The following is a 23,341-nucleotide window of genomic DNA, read 5'->3' as shown; positions in this document are numbered from 1 at the left end:
GAAGGACCTCAATTGGGAGAAGAAGGCTCCAAAGACCATTACTTTGAGTAAAATAAGAACAATGCAAGAAAAGTCTTCCTTCTGCTAGACATATATAACGCACATATTGTCCTGGTGTATGACTAGAAATATGCACAGAATGCAACTGAACTTCAAGATGGAAAAACTTGAAAGAGAGGGGGGAATAAAGATATCCTGAAAACACTTATGATACACCCAGGCCCAACTCTCATGGCAATAGGACTTCCTTTTGTAGAAATAAAAATAAAAATAACAGTGTCAAATATATACAATGTATAAAACATAAAATGCAAATCCAAATCCCAAATATATTCCTCAAAAGTAATTTTCTTAGCGTGATATATGCCTAGAACTTGGTGAGGTACCAGTGTAAAGTGGTCTCAGTAGTAAAGTTGATTTTATTCAGGTTTAGGAAAAGATATGTTTAAATATTCAATATTTAATAAGGCTATTAACATTCAGGAATGGCATCTTGGAAAATTACATACAGAAACCTAAAAACTGGCCTGAACTCATTATCAAGCTAGTCCTAATACAGTAAAAAAAAAAAAAAAAAAAGGGAGGGGGGGAGGTTGCAGGTTGACATAACAGAATCTACTACAAAACTGATGTAAATGTCTATTCTTATGAACATTAAAGTTGAAAAACACAGCCATAACATACATTAGTTTATATTCAAACCATTCAAACTGAAATTTTAGCCTTAAAAACTGCCATGAAAAAATATTACTGATTTTTTACAGAGCACAGATGACTTGAGCATCAAAGAAGAACATTTTATACCTGATTTTATTGAACATAAAGCTGACTTTGCTAGCTTCTTTTACTCTGTGACAGTGAAATTTCTGTATAATGCTGACATGCACATAACTGATACCCAAATCTAAGAGAATTTTCACATTATATCTTCATTTTATGTACATGGTTTTTTTTTGAAATGTGATGGATTCAAAACATATCAGGATCCGCTACTGTATTTACCATCCTCTTCAGTCAGTATACTTATGGGTGCGCTCCGAACTCCTTCACCCCTGAGTGTACTAGCAGACACCTCAATCTTGTATTGGGTATATTTCTTCAGTCCTAAAAAGAAATAACATAGCTAAGTTAAGACTTATAAAATATCCTTTAATAATAGGCAAGAAGGAAACTATGAAATGACTCTTAATCTTCCAAAAGTAAAAATTAAATGAAAATGTACTTCTTTCAAATAGTAAGTCCTATTACAAAGACAAAATGGTATAGGATAAGGTCACAAAGGATTGACTTTGAGTATTCTTTCATGTGACTGTAATAAACTCCTAGTTTATTTAACCAAAAAGCCAGTATTGTCATACTCTGTACAAAATGAATCCTACTTACCACTTATAATATAAAAGCAAGCTAATATTTTATAACCACATTGTCAGTACAAATATAAATGTACAACATTAAATATTATTTTTACCTTTAATGCTTTGGGTCAAAGAGGTTGTATTTATAGCTCTTTCTTCATTTCCACTACTTTTCCTGATGTAAATTGTATATTTTTGTATGATTCCATTAGGACTACTTGGGGGAAGGAACGATAGCTCAATCTCTCCAGAAGATATATTTTTGTAGGTAACATTTTCTGGTGCACTATCGGGCACTGGGAAAAAACAAAAATATAAATGCATAAAATAATTCCATCCTAAAAATATATTCTTAAAAAAATCTATTTTGCTGAAGTTTTTAGAAATTTTTTTTAATGCTTATTTATTTTTTGACAGAGAGAGACAGAGCATGAGTGGGGGAGGGGCAGAGAGAGAGGGAGACACAGAATCTGAAGCAGGCTCCAGGCTCTGAGATGTCAGCACAGAGCCCAACATAGGGCTCGAACCCCAGACCGTGAGATCATGACCTGAGCTGAAGTCAGACACTCAACAGACTGAGCCACCCAGGCACCCCATTTTGCTGAAGTTTTGATCCAAGTACACTAGAATATGTTCATAAGAACATTCACTAGAGTGTAATTGTAATAAACATCCTAAATGGAATAAGATACGCATAACTTATACACTTAAAACTGTATAGAAAAAATTTTATCTCAAAAGAAATTCATACTATGATTCTACAAAATAATGCTTATAGATGATATTTTTATTAAAATATTTGAGATGGTATTAAGCTATTGCTGAGGATCATACAGATGGAAAAAAAATTGAAAAACACCTAAAAGTCAATTCTGCCTTTCATTAATAATAATAATATATAAAACATTAATAATTAGTTTTGTGTATAACGTATGACAAGGCAAGGAATCCTTCCTAAGTATAATGTTGCACATTATGATCTGTCAGGAAAACAGTCTCCTAAGGATATAGGATATCGTTAAATAAAATACTAGTTTGATGTATCTACTAATGTTCTTATTGTATTGAATTCAGTGGTCACAAAAAGTTTCTCCACATATGTTCAAACACTAATACTACATGTGGGATTCTGATTCTGGTAAATATTGAAATAGATACCCTACACTGAATGACTATATTAATTAAAACAATTAAAACCCTTCATAAAATTAAAACAAACTTTTCTTTAAAGGAATTGAAGAGTTGACAACAAAACTGGAAATCTGTGGTGGCCAAAAAGCAAAAGCAAAAAAAAAAAAAAATTAAATTACACATACACAAAAACACAGTAAAAACAGGTATTGTGAAATGGAAGCTGGTACTAATGCCAGCTTTGTCTTGAAGGGTACTGGTCAATCCTGGTGAGGTTGAGTTTTTGCAAAACAGCTATGCGGAGTGCCAGATAAAGAACCGAAAGACTTGGGCCAACAGAAGAGTAAGGGATATCCCTGCATAATAAGCTGGAAAGCCAAAAGAATGCAAATTCAACCATGTTAGTGGACAATTCCAGGGGGTACCTTGAATTCTTCTGCAGAGTACCACAGAATTCAGTGTGAGTGGTAGCTGCTGTTCTTGTGCAATATGGTATGTTCACCAGGGAAAGGGGAGTGAGAAGTAAACCCACCATGCAAAAGAGGACAGAGGAGAATTTTTTTTCTCGCTGCTCTCTGGATAAAGATGCAAAAAAGAAAAAAAAATTATGCAGTTTTGGAAGTGCATGCCTATTCCTATGAGTCTATGTGGCTCAAATCCATGCTACCTAGATAGCCTGAAAAAACGTTCACTTCAGAATTTAAATGAAAATGAATCTGTAATCCTGAGTTGCTATTATTCAAAAGCCACTAGCAGAAGCAAACATAAATCCTCTCCGAAGGAACTCAACTTCAACTCAGGCCACATAAATTTACCACAGATAAATTTCAAGGAAAATGTGCTGACTGATAGCAAATCAGGCACCAATAAAGACAGCAAAGAAAACAGAAAAACAAAAACAAAAACAAAAAACCCTGTCTCTCTCTGTCTCTCTCACTCTCTCTCTCACACTCTCTCTCTCTCTCTCTCTCTCTCTCTCTCACACACACACACACACACACACACACACACACAGAGACTTCAAAAGACTTCAAATATTGAAATTACCAAAGAATAAATATATGAATGCCTAATGTATTTCAAGAGATCAAACAGATTTGAAAATATGAGCAAAGAATTATTCTTTAGATAATAATAAATGATGCATATAGCCAAGCAGATTTGAAAGAGAACCAGACAGGCCTTCTACAATAGAAAAACAAAATAACTGAAATTAAAATTATTTTAATGTATAAAAGAGCATATTAGATAGAGATGGAGAGAAATTTAGTGAAAAGAATGACAGTATTGAAAAATTATCAACAATGGAGCTCAGAGGAAAAAAATACAGAAAATGTAAAGAGCAGATAAGAGACATGAAGCATATACTGAAGGAGCTTAAGATAGATAACAGAAAGGAGGAAGAAGAAATATTTCAAAGGATAATGGCTGAAATTCTGAAAAATGTTGAAAGATATCAAAGTTCAGGACAAGGAATCTCAATAAGCTCCAAGCAGGAAAATATTTTTAAACAATCATATTTAGACACATCATTGTAAAAGTACAAATAACAAAGTAGAGAAGATCTTAACAGCACCAGAAACAAAACAAAACAAAACAAAACAAAACAGATCATCTACATAGGAATGACAATTAGACTGACAATTGACCTCAACTGAAAAATGAGAATTCTATCCCCAGAAAAATTAACAAGAGCAGATAAAAACATATTCCGATGAACAAAACCAGAAAATCCTCAATGAATGAAGTTATAAACAATGCATTTTAGGCAGAAAAATATTTACTGGAGATGAAAAACCACAGTTGCAAAGATAATGGTTTAAAAATTGCCTGCATGGGAACAATAACAGTAATGACTAATTTGAGGGGTTAAACAACATAAACTAACGACATAAACATTATTGCCATTATAAAGTCCTATTATAAGAATGTTTCCTTTCAGGGGCGCTTGGGTGGCTTGGTTGGTTAACTGTCATACTTTGGCTCAGGCCATGATCTCATGGTCGTGGGTTTGAGTCCTGCACTGGGCTATCTGCTGCCAGCACAAAACCCACTTTGGATCCTCTGTTCCCCCCCTCCGCCCCTCCCCAGCTCATTCTCTCTCTCTCTCTCTCTCTCTCTCTCTCTCTCTCTCTCAAAATAAATAAACTTTAAAAAAGAGTATTCATTTCAAAAGAAAGAATTGAACCTATATATTGGCACTCAATATATAATAGATATTTAAGTTGCTACTAGTAAATTTAACGAAGCAGAAAAACAAAATTCAAAAGCCTTGAAAATGTGGATGCAAAACCACTTGTCCCCACTTGTTACCTGTTATGAAGTGTATTTCATCTAAGGCACACTTAATAGGAAAAACTGATGGAAGAATATTGATATTTCTAAAACTTTGGGAAGAATTGTAATTTAATACATAGTTTAATGTAGCAATATAATTCTGCACAATATAATGTTTTTGCATACATTCAAAATTTCTAGTTACCTTCTCAAGCCAACCCATTACATTGAGAAAAATTCTCAAAAACTACTCTGAATGCTTTCTCAACCTTCTGGCTCTAAGAGAAATATTGGACCTTCTGAGAACATTATATTTTACCACTCTTGGGTAACAGGTAATCATTGTTTTTCTCCTACAACCCCTATAACGATAGAACCTGGGAGTTGAGTAGCTGTATTTATTGCCCATCTTTGCCATATCCAGATCATTTCTCCTTCCTTCTTCCTGAAGAACTCTTGTGCTACCCCTCCTTAAGACAGTCATCTAGTGATACCATGCCACTTCTTCAAACATCTTAAAATTTTAATCACCTAAGAGGGGAGGAGGGGAGGAGGAGGGGTTAAATAGGTGATGGGGATTAAGGAGTGCACCTGTCATGATAAGCACTGGGTGATATATGGAATTGTTGAATCACCATATTGTACATGTGAAACTAATATAACACTTAATGTTAACTAAGTAGAATTAAAATGAAATCTTAAAAAAAAAAAAAACAAGAAGAAAAATTTATCACCTAGATGACTGGACTGACTTTCTACCAGTCTTAAAAGATGTCAACATCAATGTAAATGATCTTTCCAATTCTCTGGACTCTGTATTCCTTGATCTCCATAATTCCAGTTTTTCCTCCACCTCACTTTAACCACTAGCTTTTATGGCAATACCTGAGATCTTGTTATTACCGGTATTCCTTTCTTTGGCAACAGTTTATTGTATTGGCACTCCAAAAATTCTTTGTATTGACACTCCAAAAATTCTTTAACCCTCATCCAATCTTCATGGTTCATCATCTCCCTTATGTCCTCATCTCCCTACTTACTTGGGCCAGAATCCATTGCCTGCCAATAAAACCAGTCCCTAGCAATCTCCATCAACTCCTTTTTCCATCTTGCTTTCCAGCAAAATTCCAATTCAGGTTAAACCAATTTCATTGCTAGTTCCAGATCTGCAGCAAACAGCTGAAAATGTCTGAACAAAACAAAACTCCAGCTAACAAGCCTTATTTAAATTTAAACCTCAAATTTCAAATGAATCTTTTCCACTGCCCAGCAGCCTCTATTTTACTTTAGTCAGTTCAGTCTCCCCTTCTGTTACGTATGTTTTTCACCATCTTTTCTGTCCACCATCATCCAATATCACTCCCCGTCTTATTCAAAGCTAATAAACTTGCTTCTCACTTCATTGAGAAAATAATAACACTCAGAAAAAAACTACATTATCTTCTTACCACCAATTTCCCTTTAACTGCCTTCTCTACTTAACTCCCTTCAAAGTCCTAGCCCTGCATTTCTTCTTTATTTAAATTCCAGTTTGTTAACATACAGTGTAATATTAGTTTCAGGAGTAGAATTTAGCGATTCATCACTTACATACAACACCCAGTGTCTTCCTTAATACCCAACACCCATTTACACCATCCCCCTCCCATCTCCCCTGCAGTAACCTTTGTTCTCTATAATTAAGTTTGTTCTTAATTAATAGAGAGCAGTTTGTTCTCTATAATTAAGTCTGTTTCCTGGTTTGCCCTGTCCCATGTTCATTTGTTTTGTTTCTTTAATTCCACATATGACTAAAATCATATGGCATTTATCTTTCTCTGACTTATTTCATTTAGCCTAATACTCTCTAGCTCCATCCATGTCATTGCAAATGGCAAGATTTCACTCTTTTTGATGGCTGAGTAATAGTCCATTGTATATATACCACTTCTTTATCCATTCATCAGTCAGTGGATATTTGCCTGGCCCTCCACTTCTGTGGTAGATTCTATTCTATCTAGTCTGAGACTTTAGAACTGAAGTTATTCCCCCTCTGTCATGTTAATGATTTTTCTCTCTGTGTTGAATTATTCCTATATTGTAAATATGTGAAAACACACACATTATATCACAGCAAAAGAAAAAAAAAGACTATTGATTCTCTTTGTCCTTTCAACTATTGCTCCATTTTGGCCTGTATGTCGTATCAAAATTCCTCAAAATCTGCCTTTACTCATTTTCTCCACTTTTAATGTTTTTAATGTATCATTCTGTCTTAATCTCACTTTAGTTAGGCATTTTCCCCCATTTTTTCCATGAAACCCACTATCATGAAGTCATCAGTGATCTCCATATTGCCATACCACTAATTAATTGTGTGCCCTCCTCTTCACTCTGACCAGAATTGGACCTAAAAAATAAATTCCTTCTACTTGAAAATATTTATTCACTTGCCTTACACAATCTTCTCTGCTTTTCCTCTTACCTCACCACTGCTCACTTCTGCTTAGTCCTTGACTAAGTCCTCTCGACTTCCCAAAGTCTATAGGTGCATAGGACATAGGTGTATAGGTGTAGTCTATAGGTGTATAGGACAAGTCTATAGGACATAGGTGTATGTCTTCTTTCCATCTCTATCTACACTCCCTCTGATGTGACTTTATCTCATCCCTTGACTTTGAATACCAGAGATATGGTAATTCATTCAAATTGTATATTCAACTCTGGATTCTTCCTGTGAGTTTCAAACTTACATATCCAATTGCCTTAATGACAGGTACTCAGATATTTAAAACATGGTCAAAACAAAACTGAATTTCCTCCAAACTGACCTTTTCTCCAGGCTTCCCTGTCTCAGTAAATGGTACCAATATAATAGGGAAAGAATAGGATAAAATAGGCAGAAAGGGAAAGATTAGGACCTGAGGCCTCTGGGTGGGGAAAAGCACATACAATGGAACAATGCTGGGAATGCCTTACCACAGCAAACCCCCTAGGGCATAAGGTTCCTCTTAAGAATGTAACAGACACCACCTACTACCCCGCAGGTTTCTCTCAGGAATCTGATAAAAGACCTGACTAAAAATAAATAGTAGACCATAAAAATCTATGACCCAAAGGAATGGTATAGCCATAGACCACCCCCCTCACCTAGAACTATCAAGCCAGTAAGGGTGGAGCCTGAGCAGGTACAAGGGGGAAGGGTGGGGGCAGGAGGGTGGTGACCAGAACCTTATAAAACAAGGACCCTTGCCTATAGTCAGGGACATTCACTTTCGAATGTCCCCTCTCAGTAAAGACAGCTTCCATACTATTCTTTCTTTCTAATCTTATACTCTATTAAACTTTTGCTGGCTGCTCATTTTGTGTCCACCTCTTCATTCTTCGAAGCCATGAGACAACAAATCGCAGGTATTGTGCTAAGTAATACTGCAACGCCACCATTCACCCAGATATTCCAACCAAACACCTAGTAATTAAGCGTGATTTTTTTCCTTCACTCCCAAATCCAACATAGTCAGGAATGATCTTCCAAAACTGCAAATCATATCATGTTCTTGTCATAATTCTTCAATAGCTACCCATTACAATTAAACTCCAAACCTCTTAGAATGACACCCAAAAATCTGCACAGTCCACCTTTGCCAGGTTGTCTCTCCTCATCTGCTAATTCTCTCCGCATAACTCAGATTACTCCAAGGAAAGAAAGGCTCTGCTCTTCCTCAACCACATACAGTATCTTTCTACTTTAGGAACTTCAGGCTATTGCTATTCTCCTTCTGAAGCATTTTTCTTCCTTAATCTCATCTAGTTTACTCCTACAGATTGTTAATGTCTCCAGGCAAATACAGTTTCTTCAGACAGGACTTCTCTCAGTCCTCTACCTCAAATAGCCTGCTTACTAATCAATACTAATCAATACTAATCAGCCTGCTTAATTCTCTCTTCTTTCCCTGATTTTCTTTTCTTCCTAGAATACACTGGTACCAAAATCATATATAGCATTTGTTTACTGTAAAACTTCTAGAATGTTAAGTTCCAAGAAAGTAGGGATTTTCTCTTACTCACTGCTGCATCTACAATGCATATGATATGGAAACCACAAAAACCTGTTCAGGGAATAAATAAATATGTTCAACTGGACATAAAACATATTTAAAAACAAGAGAGAAATTCAAAGCTAAGCAAAACAAGTAAGATTGAAGTGAATAGCTCTTTAATTGCAAGAAAAAAAGGATTTAGTAATGCTACGCTTGAACTTAATAACTCAGTATAACTTTTGATTTTGAAAAATTCTCATTGGAATTTGCTAAGTTGTCCCTCTGGATTTGCACGCCTATCACCAGTAGTCAGAATATAAATATGCATCCCTGACCTCAGGCTGATATCCTTTGCATTTTTATTCATTTATCCTTAGGGGATAACCAGTGCTGGGTTCAGGGGAAATAAAGAAGACAGACTTGATGACTTACTGATTTGGGAGAGTAATGATGCACTTAGAGTTTTCCGAACTAGCACAGTGTGTCCAATTGGAGAAGTATTGTGTAAAATAGATAATTCATGAATAAAAAGTAATTGTTACAAACAGTTGGAATAAGCTAAATCTATTTAAAAAATAAAAATAAGAAACAAGTTTGTTCACAATGATCTGAAAAGAAGTGGGAAGTTACCTTGAGTGTGCCTAAAAATTGTTGTTTGGCATACACAGTTTTAATATTATGTAGAAAAATTTTTAAATGCTATTCATTATAGAGTCCTATACAAAATTTTGATCAACATATAAGTTACTACCCATTAGTGGTCATTACCCCAAATCAGACATATTCAAGGCATTTTGTTAAAGGCTTAGTATAAAGTTATATCTTAAAAAGGAAAGAGAATACACAGAGAACCTCAAAAGGTAATTTGTATGAGAACTTAAAGTTCTTTATGTGATTATTGAACTCTGTAAAAAAGCATGAATTAATTTCATTTGTTTGTCAACTGCACATACTTAACACACACACACATACACAAACACTCATGAGATCAAACGTATTGAGCTTTTCTGCTTGAACACAAGGGTATTTTACTTCTAGGCATTAGTAAACTCTGATTCCCCAATCAAGAGAAATATGTGAACAAATTATTTATTTATTTTACCCAGCAGCATTAACACATTGCTAACTACATCCCTCAATTTCTCATGAAACAATATTGAAAAGAGAGTTCTTGTTTTTTTATAATACCAGTAGAGGAAGAATTTATTTAATAAGAATAGGAAGCCTTGGTAACAGATAGACAGTTGTTCTTGAATACATCTTGCTTCAAATGACACGTTGAGACTACTCAAAATTTTAGCTTCCTCTTTTGCAAAAAGAGCTAAAACTGGTGTAGCAAACATACTATAGAAAAAGTCACTAATGTAGACTTCATTGTCCACCATTTCCATCTAGATGAAGAATGCGAAGACATCGAGAGTATCCTAACTCAGATCAGAGAGCTAGAAATTAGAAGTGTGGACATTGAACATTATGCCCTATTATTAGACCTGTTTTGCTTCTGAAGAGTCTAGTATCAAAATGACCCTTTACTCACCCAAATGGGTGAGCTAGTGAGCCACGGTGTAAGTTATTTCCTTCTTTATTTTTCTCCTTCACTCTGGAGGCTTGAAATGATCAGCAAGCTTACCTCCAAGTCCCAACATTACTTCTCATCTACTCTGATTTTTGAGTCATTTCACTCAAGTATTTCTAGGTCTCCACATCTATGTATCTAGGGTTCTATGTATTTTTCTAAGATACATTCTAAAACTAATATTCTCACTTTTAACTACATGTCAAGTTAAATTCTTACATTCACTTAAGGTTTATTATCCCTGCCTTTGAATTAAGATCAGACAACAGAAAATAAAATGAAAGTTAAATTAATTTTCCAATACTAAGTAAAAGATTGAATGCATGTAATAATTAGCAAACAACAACAAAAGATTATTGTATAGATAATCATTAAGATAAGATGTTCTTGATGCTGTGACCATTTAAGTAGTGAAGTATCTGATAAGCATTCGTGCATATAGTGATTGTTTAATATCATAACAGTAACTTTGAAACTTACTTTCCTTCCTCGTCTTATGCAGAGCCCAAGCAGCAAAATACTACTGCCAACAGTTAACAGAGAGACCCTAGATATATTCTATAATTTAGCAACTTTATCAATGGCTTCTAAAACAGATTATACCGTGAAAGGAAATAGGCTTTCCAGTCTGACGAAGTTGGGTTCCAATTCCAGCTTCATCACTTACCAGCTGGGTGACCTTAAGCAATTAAATATCCACCAATTAATTTTAACTTTAGGAGGTCAGAAATTCATTTTCCTTTAAAGTGCTATATTCCCAGTAGGGCTTGGTATATTACAAATATTTACTGAAGGGATGAACCCTTCAGACCTGTTTTTCATTAGGCAATGAAGATAATAATATCTTAACGCTTTATTATAGAATTAAAAAGGTACATTTCATGAAAGCCAAAGGCAGAGCCCAGTGCACTTTGCAGGTGTCTAAAATATGCTTGTTTCTTTCCTTGACTCAGTGTAAACTATAAAGCTAGATCAGGTAAAGAGGAGATTTTTTTTCTTAAAAAAAATACTTACTTTAGGTACAATATCTTTAATAAAAGCAATGAAACATGCCCATATACAGTTTAACATCAATTAGATTTCACCTTCAGGGATAACTCTTAAAGCTATAAAATGTTCCTTTCATTACTCTTTCATTTCTGCAATTACAACTATTGTCATTCTCTATGGGCTCTTTTGTGTCATCTCATTTTATTAATTTCAGTGACCAGTCTCAAGAAGGTGCTCGTGGTCAAAGATAAGTTGCTTTACTAGGTACCTAGATCCTCAAGGTTAGAGACGGGGCTGCACATATAGCATCTGGATGAACCATGTGAAATTGCTGATATTTGGCCATTTATGACCAATAGGAATAGTAATTCTACACGGTTCAATGAGTAACTATTCAATAAATATTTAATTTTTTAAAAGTAGGAACAAAACAGTAACTTTGCATTTAGTTATTAATTCTCAGCATAAATTACAGAGTTGGCTTAAGAGTGATGCTCCAATTATACAATTATAAACATAAAATAAACAAAAAACTAAGCCAATATATGATTTTAAACATAAAATAAACAATAAACTAAGATCAGGCAAAATAGCAAATATGCTATTTGTACTTACATCACTGAAACTGAAACACAAGTGCATAATTCCTTGCTTCCATGATTTCCTTTAGAAGGGATACTCCCTCCCCTCAGCCCAGAGACTTTGATAACATCCATTCTACCCTACTCTTTAAGATCCAGGTCAAATGCTACCTCCTGCACAAGGCTTAACCAGGCATGAGCTTCCTGGCTCCCACTCTGCATCTCTTTCTATATATATACCTCATTGGCGCAGAGGAATCTATTCTTATGAGTGTGTCTCTGCTTTAACCTAATTTGAAAGCATGTGGTTATTCAACTCCAATTTTACAGGTTCATTGAAAGAATCTTTGGTTTCTCAAGGTCTTTCATTCGAAAAACTCACTGGTACTATTTTGGAGTTCCTGTATATGTAAATTAGACTTTAAAATTTTACACAGCAAGCCTTTTCCCATACCTCACCAGAAAACAACAACAACAACAACAACAACAACAACAACAACAACAACAACAACAAAACAGATAAATTTCTGGGTTATACAAAAAGAATAGGAAATTTTACATTATTTAAAATATAAACAATATGACAATTGTCAGCCATGTTTCTTTCATTACTATGTATTATTAAACAACAAACAAAAAACTTACCAGTCTCAGAAGTCCTTACAGAGAGGAAAGAAGACAACTGATTGCCATGACCAAATCTGGTATACGACCTGACAGAGATGTTATAGAGGGTGTAAGGTTTTAAGTCCTTTAGAATTATGTTTGTGGTTGAGGTGTTCTTCATAAACAAGGTATCCCTATTTTTATAGAGCACTTCATAAGCAACAATAATCCCATTAGGTTTCTCAGGAGGTGACCACTTCAAATTTATTTCACTTGCAGTAACATCAATAACTTTAACATCTTGAGGTGATGATTCTGGTTCTGGAGGATGAAAACAAAATTTTAAATACATGTATTCTTTCATGCTTATTGCTTCAGACACTAAAGACAGACAGTAGATGTCAGTAAGCATGCAAAACCACTAGTTACTTTTTATTAAAATTGCACCTGAAATTCTTACCATCTTCTGGAGTTCTCACAAAGATGTCATTTTCTTCAGACAAAGAACTTTCTCCAACATGGGTTGAGGCAGCCACTCTCATTTTATATTTTGTGTACTTCTTTAACCCTATAATGACAACAGGTAATTTGTTCAAAGATTGTGAAATAAAATTCTTATTTTAGGGCCATCTGACATAGGACTAGTGAAAATAATTTATTTGGGAGACTGGCTCTCCAAGTCACTTTCCTTATAATCCCATTCTCCCCAAATTCCTTGGGCTTGAGGGTATTTCCACGTTGGTGGTATTTTAGTTCTTTCCTCAATATTAGGGCAATGATCTGAAGCTGAACAATTATTTTTGGCACATTGCAAGGACTGTGTTGACTTGGCACATTGCAAGGACTGTGTTGACTTGGCACAAACACTATGTCAGGTGAGTTCCTTCAGGTGAGTTCATTCATTCAAGCTCGTAACACTTCATTTCGATGTAACAGATATAAAGTTCCCTGTGTTTAAAAAATTTTTTTAACGTTTATTTATTTTTGAGACAGAGCATGAACAGGGGAGGGGCAGAGAGAGAGGGAGACACAGAATCTGAAACAGGCTCTAGGCTCTGAGCTGTCAGCACAGAGCCCGACGCAGGGCTTGAACTCACGGACCGTGAGATCATGACCTGAGCCGAAGTCGGACGCTCAACCGACCAAGCCACCCAGGTGCCCCTAAAGTTTCCTGTGTTAAACATATACCTATGATACTTGTAACCTGATGATGTCATTTCTTTGCAGATAAATATAGATAAAGAAAACCATCTAATCAAGTTACTCATGCACGTATTTTTCAAGATATCCACGGCAGCACAGCACAACGAAGTCTGAAATGATGCAGCACGTGTCCGGCAGTGTTCAAGGCAGAAAGATGCATATTTTCATCAGAACAGGAATGTTTTAAAAAAGATTGTTCTACCTGTTATGAGAAAGCTGTTTTCTGTAGTGGTCATCTGGAATGCTCTGTTTGTATCCAGTTCCATTGCATAAATTGTATAATGAGTTATTTTTCCATTGGGGTATTCTGGAGGATCCCAATATAACAAAATAGATGAAGAACTAATATTTTTATAGTTTATAATTTGAATGGAGCTTGGCACTTGTAAAGAAGAATGAACAATTAATGTGAATGAAAGAAAAAAAAAGTATTATAATGTGTAAGAGCAATATTTGTAGGTAATTATTTCAAAGGAAATACATTCTTACCTTGCTCATGTGTCCTAACATTAAGAACCGTTGGTGGTCCTTCTCCCATGATGGTGAAAGCAGATACACTAATCATGTGCTCAGTGAAAGGTACAAGACTTCTGATAACATAAGACAGCTGCTCAGCAGAAACGTCAGTGATATACAGATTTCTTGCAGTTCCTATTTGAAATCAGTTTAAAAAAATTATGATCAAAATTATGTTTCCTCACAGAGTGAAATCTTAAACTTGATTTCACATTCGCCATTAATTTCTTCGTGTACTCCTTTAAATGAAATAATAAAAATATGTATAAATAATAAACATGCATAATTAATAATAAATACATCCTGGAATATGAGATTAATGAGAAAACAAAACCTTCTCAAAGGGACGAGCTAGGAATTTTATTAAATGAAAGACTAGGTAATATAACGAATTAAAATGTTATAAGCCAATGCTATGTAGCAAGTGAATGTTATAGAAATGAGACTTTTATTTGGAATTAAAGATCTCCATACCTTTATTAAAGCCCATGGAGCTTTAAAGCAAGCATGCTTGGGTAACTGACACATAAATATGTCTGAATAAGGATTTCAAGTAATGCTATTTTTTTTTATTAAGAATATATGCTTCCAACAATGTTAAATAAAAATTAGGCCAAACAAGGTACTCAAGGAAACGTCTGTATCAGAAATTGTAGGCTTCTTAATTTTTAGTGTTGCTCATCTTTGCACAGGAAAAAAATCGATCAGTAAATGAAAAAACACATATTGAATGTAATGTGATATAGTTGACTATTCCATCAACAAAATAACACCTCTAATTTGGAATGAAACAACAACTAAACAGAAAAAAAGGCAATGAGAAAAATGTTCTTCTAACTTAGCATTTTAGAGTGACCAGAGAGTCATTCAGATCTGTGTTGTGTAACCAAATATTTTTAATTTGCTATTTATGACATTCTTCTTTTAGAAACAGTAAGATCCATTGACCCTGACAAGCAAGTGTATATACTAATGACATCACCACGTCACTGGGGTCACCTACACCTGTTTATCACCCCATGCACTAGGTTGTAACTTTCTGACCTATTTACCTTTAGTGACATTTGAAAACCTATTAGTCAAAAGCTGCAGAGAGTGTGAGGCCTGTAAATGATTTGAAGATATGTTAATCCCTCCCCATCACACCTGCTTTGGCAACTGTAATAACTGATTGTCTATGCAGCTTGGCCAAAGACTCTAGGGTGCTACTTTCTCTAGGAGGAAGGTCAAATGGGTTAGGAGGGGCCAGCTCCTGCCTGTGTGGCATATCCATTTGCTGCATGAGGTTATCCAACAGTTGAAGAAGAAAAAAATCTGACTCTAGTCCGTGAACCATTAATAATTTGGTTGAACTCTAAGCTAAGGTTCATATCTGTGCTAGCTAGTACTGGGGCGTTGAAAATGCTTCAACGAACATAAAAATTGTACCTACCAACTGTCGAATGCTGGTCTTCAGCTCTGTTCCTCACAGGAAAGTTATGTGGATGACTGTTATATATAGCTGAAGCAAGCGAGTACAGGTCTGAAGATATCTCTGCTGAACCCTCAAATAATTCTGCCATTGACTCTACTATGTTCACAGTTTCTGGAGCCATGGGATCATTTATATACTGTAATTAAAGACAGACATTTACAATGACCATTTGTAACAGCTACACTTAATAGCTGTTGTTAAGCTACACTTAAATACTTCACTCAAGTATTTAGTTAAAGAAAACTAGTAACTTTGGAATCACTCTTTGCAAAAAGATAATATTATTTCCATGGCTACTGTCTCCATTACATTACCAGATTTCATTCTAAAGCTACTAAATTCCTGCATCATTTTGACACATTCTCATCACTCCATTATCTTAAGAGATCAATGCCATATTTTTGAATGAAGGAGATACTTGTTTCTGATTGGAGTTACTTTATTATAAAATTAGACATCCTTATACAAAGGTTTCATAACTAGACTATTTTAAAACTATCCACCCTCAAAACTAAGTGTTTTAGGCATACTGCCTTATTAAAATATGTTTTGGTTCTCTGTGTGTTCTCATTTGTATATGAGGTATAAGAGGCCTGCATGCCTGCTTGATACATCAATAATGGTAATTTATCTATAATCAGTTGAAGTTATAGACAAGAACAGAACTGCATGGTAATAGCTTTTAAACAGCCTTTCCAAGGCTCTCGGCCTAACGAATATTTTAAGTACCTGCAATTGCTCCTGGATCCCATAATGTACTTCACACATGTCAAGTTCACCAAAGTAACAGACACTGAAGTGAAAATATCAGGGCACATTACAGATAGATACAGTAGGAGTTTCTATTTGGATAGCAAGGTGACTCTCTCCCTTCGCCTTCCCAACACAGCATAACTAATTGAGGAAAGGGTATTTGGTCCAAATAGAATTAGGTATTTTGTGTAGTTTTTCAACCTTGAAAATAAGAGTAAACATTAATCGAAGTAAATGTTGCCTTAAGAAACTTAACAACCAAATGAAATGTGTAGACTCTGGATTCTAATTCGTATATATACATATATACATAAATACATATATACGTATATATACATACCAACATAGGCTTTGAAGACAATCAGGGAAATTTGAATATGTTCTAGATATTAGATGATACCAAGATATATTAGTAATTCTGATAGTTGTGAGGATGGAATCACTGTATGAACCAAAATGTCCATGACTTTTAGAGATTTGTTCTTAGTTAGGCATGGAGGAACAAAATGAAGTCTGGAATTTATCTCAAAATATATCCAAGCAACAGCAACAATAGGAAACAGCTGGCACAAGAATGGCAGGAAGTTAATTACTGAATCCAGGTGATGGGCAAATGGGGGTTACTACATTCTCTACTCATATCTGTTCAAAATTTTCCAAGATAAAATCATTTTGAAAAAATAGAAAACACTGCAAGAACTACCCGCTTTTGGTCTATTCCCTTTCAAGTTCTGCTTCAAAGCTAACCTCAAAAACCCATTTTGAAAAAAAAGAAAATTATTTTATTCTTTCCCAACTCCATGCTCTTGTACCCTCAAAATTTATAATACATATAAAGGTTTTATTTATGTCTAACTTTTGGTAAACCTGTCTGTTAATTATCTTACTTTTTGGGGGGGTATCTCTATCCTAGAGCCAAAAACAGGGTTTTTACTCCTAAATAACATCAATATTTAGTATTTAAAAAAAGTAAGAGGTGCTCAGGAAAATCTCAAGAAGGCAAGGAACTTTTAGGCAGTTTGTGTAATCATCTACAAAGACAGGCCGTTTAAATATAACTTTTCTGAGAGATAAAAGAATGGAGAAAAGATCTAAGGAAAGCTAGTTCTCCAAATGATATTTATAAAATAAAATTATCTAAATTTTGTTACATCCTTAGCCAGAAAAATATTGTGATGAAAAGCAGGGGGACACCGATAGGATCTATTCTAAAAATGTTGTGATAAAGAACTCTGGATAGGGAACTCAATACTGGACAAGTTAAAGGTCTTCTATCTTCCAATGGCTCACTTCAGCTCTGCCTCCACAGGGAAATCAGGAAGGGCATGAATCACAAACACATAATTCAGAGATGCTCTGGTATTCCAGTCAATAGTTTATGCCTGAACCACACAGCTGTTTCCACTATCAATCAGTCACTCTTTGAGAATCTATTGTATACAAAGTACTACAGAAGGTACAATGAGGTAGTACAAACAATTTTCCCGTGAACTATAATTTTGCATTCAATCTCCCAATATTTTATACTCCATGTCAGATAAATTATTGAAAGTTAAGCCATAGCATCCCATCAATTAGCTAAGTTAATCATCTCTGTTGACAAATGCCATTTCAATGTAAGAGCTGACCTCAATAATTCTATCTGAATTTCTCCCAAATTCTGGTATTTTGGAAAGTCCCTTCCTAACTAGGGCAATGATTTGAACATCAGTTTTGTAACAACCCAGAATGTTATTAGTTACCACTGAGAGGGCCATGCCATGAATATTTCTCACACTTCGCCTCTTTAAAAAGGCATTTGATATTGGGTTTTACAAAGGATGAAAAAAATATTTTATGGGCAAAAATTATGGGAAAGAACTAGAACTTAAGAAAGTAATTGGAAGGGGCTGAAGTGGAGATGAGGGAAATGGAAGGGAAAAGAGGCCCACTGCAACTCCAAAAGGTTTTAGACTCATTGAGTTAGTCCAGGGCTCTCAACCTCAGCACTACTGACAGTCTGTGTTAAATAATTTTTTTTGTTGTTGTAGGAAGTTTAGCCGCATCCTTGGTCCCCACCCACTGGAAGCATCTCCCCAATTGTGACAAAGAAAAACGTCCCCAGGAATTGCCAACTGGATAGCAAAAATCTCCCCTGGTTGAGCACAACAGTTAGGGAATGTCACAGTTCATCAACATGAAAGGCCTCTCATATGCTACCCAGGAATCCTTGGAATTTATGTGAAAGAAGTAGAAGTTCTTTGGAGTTAAATTCCTAATCCATCTGTATAAACCAACCTGATTCTACATGTAATAACCTTCATTACAGCTAATGTGATTTTATTTTTTTAATCTCTATTATATCTATCAATTTAGACTCACTAAAAGTTTACTGGATTCAATTAATGAAATGTTTGACTTATTCTTAAGAAATGCTTCTATATTTTATTATAGACTATAACATGATTTATGCTATCTGTTATTAAGCTGTGGCAAAAAGAAAAGTTTGCAATTAGCATGTGTTTGGAAATCTAATGGGTATTTTATGTTATTTGGGCGACAAATTCTTAAAGCTTAATTCTGTTTCTGTTCCTAATGGTCCACAAAGTAAACTTTATCTCAAGCATTCCTAAACTACTCTTGAGTCCTGTCAGCTTCATTCCACAGCAATTGATAAAGCATTCAGCTGGCTTTCTTCTCAGGTTCACGAATGACAAATATTGATATAATTGTGAAACACATCAGATGAACAGATGTATCTGTATGAATCTCAGAAATTTGTAACACTAGGCAGTAAGATGGTGTCTTTGGGGAAAAAATGCCCCAGGATTATACCAGAAGAACAAGTACAGGATGAGATCTGAGTGTGAAATTCAACTTAAGAGTAGTCCATGGAGAGATAACTTTAGGGTTTTACAGACTTCAGTCTAAGTGGAATGAGCCTTACAAAGAAATTAATTTTATTCTTTGCATTGATATAAGTGGGAAATGAACATTAAAGAAGAAAATAGTTCTTCTCAATTTGGATCTAATCAAATTACATATGGAATACTGTGTTCAGCTGATTAAGAGACTCATTAACAAACTGGAAAATATACACAGGAGACTAATCAATAATATGAAGGATCTAGAAATCATAGCTGATGAGAAACTGAGGACGTTAATCCTTAGGGAAAGCATGGCCATCATCTTCAAATGATAAAAAATGAAATCATTGTATATTGCTGTTACTACTACAAACACTAACATTGAAAACTATTATGTGTCAAATACAGTGCTAAGTAGTTTCACCCATGTGATATCACTTCATTATAGCCCAAAGAGTTAGGTATCAAGAACTCCAGGGGCGCCTGGGTGGCTCAGTCGGTTAAGCATCCGACTTCGGCTCAGGTCATGATCTCGCAGTCTGTGAGTTCTAGCCCCGTGTCGGGCACTGTGCTGACAGCTCAGTGCCTGGGGCTTGCTTCAGATTCTGTGTCTCCCTCTCTCTCTGCCCCTTCCCTGCTCATGCTCTGTCTCTCTCTGTCTCACAAATAAGTAAAAACTTTTAAAAATTAAAAAAAAAACCAACTCCATTTTACAGTCACCTGTTCAAGTTGTCACCTGTGACAACACTAGTCACAACAGAGGTAGGATTGAAACACATTTCCCTGGTTCCAAATTCCAAGCTCAAAGGCACTATAATCTACCATGTGGGTCTAGAGAGGAGACATGGGACAAACTGGTAAACATTAGAAGACAAGTAGTTCCATTCAAACCAGGTAAAGAATAGGGTAGTTTCTTATTCATCTGTTTATCTTCTGACCTAACAGACTGCCGGGAACTGTATAATTACTTAATAAATACATGCCTGAGAGGCCATAAAGAAGAATATTTTAAAGTGCATAGAAGAGGAGTTGATTCTGTGATAGCAAGTACCTTATTATCAGAGTTCATCAAATATTTTAGCAGAGGCTGGATTCCCAATGATTTATTAGGTATGTTATACATGAGTTTCATACATAAATTTGGAAGTTTAAATAAAAGTCTTCAAACACTGAGATTAAATTTTCTAGTATATTTTTCAAGTATTTGCTTAAACATTGAAAGTAAAATCTTATACATGTTTCAGCATGTTTCAATAACCGCTATTTATTAAGAAACAAACCATTAGAGGACACTGGAAAAATAATTTCAATAAGGGTAATGAGATCAGATGAAGCCTAGCATAAGATGATTATAAGTTAATACTTCTTGAGTTTCATCATCATGATATACACAATATACATCATGATATACACATGGTGTTTACCTCTACAATCACTAAATAATACTCTTATACTGCTCTGTTAAGACTCAATTATTTCAGATAGTATCTATTGACTTTCTGCTATGATACTGAGGAGTTAGATTTCTTAAATAGATATATACTTTCCCCATCTGTTCTCAAGTCTTATTTGGTTATGTCTCTAATTTAAGTAATATATTTAAATCTGGAAGGATTATTCTAATAGATTTGTGAAATATAAAATAGTTGGCTGGGAGACTGTGGTGGACAGTCTCTCAGGTGGTCCCCCTATTATTCCTACCTCCTGCTATTCATGCATTTGTATAATCCCCTCCTGTTGCAAGGGAAGGACGATTTTCATCTAACCAATGGAATAAGGCAAAGGTGAGAGGATAGCATTCCCATGATTATATTACACTATATTACACTATATAGATTCTGCTTGCTGGCATAATGAAGTAGATGGCCATGTTGTGACAATCCTTGTGGCAAAACTGTGGGAGGCCTCTACAAGCTGGAACTAAGTCTAGTCTCCAGTCAAAGAGCCAACAAGAAGCTGAGGCCCTCAGTTCTGCAGTCACAAGGAAATTAAATCTGCTGAAACTCTGCATGAGCCTGGAAATGGCTTCTTCCCAGTCAAGCCACCAGATGAGAACACAGCACAATCAGCCCTTGATTGTAGCATTATGAGACCCTAAGTAGAGAATCCATCTAAGCTGTTTGGCTTTTTGACCCACAGAAGCCATGAGATAATAAATAAATTAGTTGTCTTAAGTTTATAGCAAATTGTTACACAACAATTACATTTGTGGCAAATTGTTATACAACAATGGAAAACTAATGTAGTAAGGTAACAACAGTCCAGGCAAGAGAGTATGCAATCCTGAGCTGGGGTGGAGACACAGTAATGAAATACGATATATGAAGGTCACCCTTTGGAGGTAATAATAACTGGTTTAACATTGAATGACTATTGAATGCTAAGTATAACCAAAGTCAGAGGTAGTCCCCTGGTTTTGAGTCTTTATGACAGAGAGGAGGATGGTGCCATGATCTGAAAAGAGAAATATCGGGCATGTAAAAGGCCTCCTAAATGCTTAGACAATGACCTTCAGGTCAGAGATCTGTGGTGTAATCCAAGGGGTAAAAGAATCCTAAGCCTAGTTGTCTGCTATCTAGGTTTCAAATTAGTCTCTCTCCAGGACTTGTTATTGATAACTGAAACTATTAATTGCCTGGACAGACTTTCTTCTTAGGTGTCTTGTGAAAACATTCATAGATCTCCATCACTGTCCCAGGATCTCTGTCTAGTATCTGTTCCTCACCTCAGCTTTGTCTCCTCCTTCTGATCATGAACCAGGCCACCATCCCCAAAAGGATTTTTGTTTTGTTTTGTTTTTATGAGGGGTAAATGAGTTTAGATGTGATAAACTCTGACAGAACCTCCCTAGAAATGGCTATAATTATGAATATAGTGTCAGAGAAAGATCAGAGTAGAAAGCAAAGCAAAGGAATAGTGCAGGTGGGAAGCTGTGATTAAAATTGTGAGATCATCAAAAGGTGTAATGAGGGACACCTGGGTGGCTGAGCTGGTTGAGCATCTGACTCTTAATTTCAGATCACTTCATGATCTCACAGCACATGAGATCAAGTCCCACGTGGAGCTCTGCACTGACAGCGCAAAGCCTGCTTGGAATTCTTTCTCTCCCTCTGTCTCTCTCTCTCTGCCCTTCCTCACCACCCCTTTCTCAAAATAAATAAATGAACTTTAAAAAAATGTGTAATGAGATGGCTGAAAACAGAACTGTCTGGAATATCTTTATAATGAAGGAGTTAAAAAATTATAGGAGAACTAGCTTTTTCATTTTTTTTTTCTCATTAAACAAGACCAAAGTTTTACAAAGTTACAGCATATGAAATTGGAGGAAGCATGAGGGAGAAAAAAGTAAAAAGCTGGAGACTGGGAGGACAGAAAGATGGATTTTGGAGGAGACAAGGAAGATGGGGACACTTAAAAATATACAACCACCTTATTTGACACTTAGATGTCACTGGTGAGTTCTAACAAGATTTCAGGGATTTAAGAGAATTCTTGTGAAAGGGTGTGGAGGCCATACTTTGAAAAGTCAGAGTGAATGAAAGGAAAGAGTCCTTATCCTGTATCAAGGTCAAGAAAAAAGGATAATAAATGAACACATTAAACCAGAGATGGCATCTATTATCTCCTTTACTTCTCACCCTGTAAGGTGGGTGTATAAGCCCTGCTTTTAAAATGAGGGCACCACATCTCCAAAATTTGACTTGTCCAAGGTTATAGAGTTAGAAAAGGGGAGAGCCAGGACTAGGACCCAAGTCAGTTGGGATTTAGAGCCTCTGCTACATCAACTTCCTGAAAGATGAACCCAAACACCAGTCACATGGGAGAGCCAAAATACCAATAATGGGCCTGATCTAATAAAGAAAGATGCCATCATAGAAATAAGGAGAAGTGTTATGTTTCCTTTTATTGAGAGAGGATAAGGAAGCTAATAATGAATGTCAAACGGGGTGAAAGTTTCAATGCCATCGTTAATAATCACAACAGGTCACAATTATGTAGCATAGCACTTACCAT

At 35.5% G+C, this 23,341-nt stretch overlaps 1 protein-coding gene across 1 annotated transcript in view; it reads right to left on the bottom strand.

The window, feature by feature from the left end:
• PTPRQ (protein tyrosine phosphatase receptor type Q) overlaps nt 1-23,341 on the bottom strand; it is a 245,430-nt gene that overhangs the window by 155,863 nt on the left and 66,226 nt on the right. Inside the window, exons 17-23 of the mRNA XM_081796296.1 lie at nt 15,687-15,864; nt 14,228-14,389; nt 13,941-14,120; nt 12,996-13,103; nt 12,575-12,856; nt 1,469-1,651; nt 1,003-1,104 (exon numbers count right to left, since the gene is read on the bottom strand). Coding sequence (XP_081652422.1) covers nt 1,003-1,104; nt 1,469-1,651; nt 12,575-12,856; nt 12,996-13,103; nt 13,941-14,120; nt 14,228-14,389; nt 15,687-15,864 — 1,195 coding nt within the window. The remainder of the gene's footprint in view (nt 1-1,002; nt 1,105-1,468; nt 1,652-12,574; nt 12,857-12,995; nt 13,104-13,940; nt 14,121-14,227; nt 14,390-15,686; nt 15,865-23,341) is intronic.

Source organism: Panthera onca, chromosome B4 (assembly GCF_046562875.1).
Source record: "Panthera onca isolate mPanOnc1 chromosome B4, mPanOnc1 haplotype 2, whole genome shotgun sequence".
NCBI lineage: Eukaryota > Metazoa > Chordata > Mammalia > Carnivora > Felidae > Panthera > Panthera onca.
This window is presented reverse-complemented; position numbering and strand designations above follow the sequence as displayed.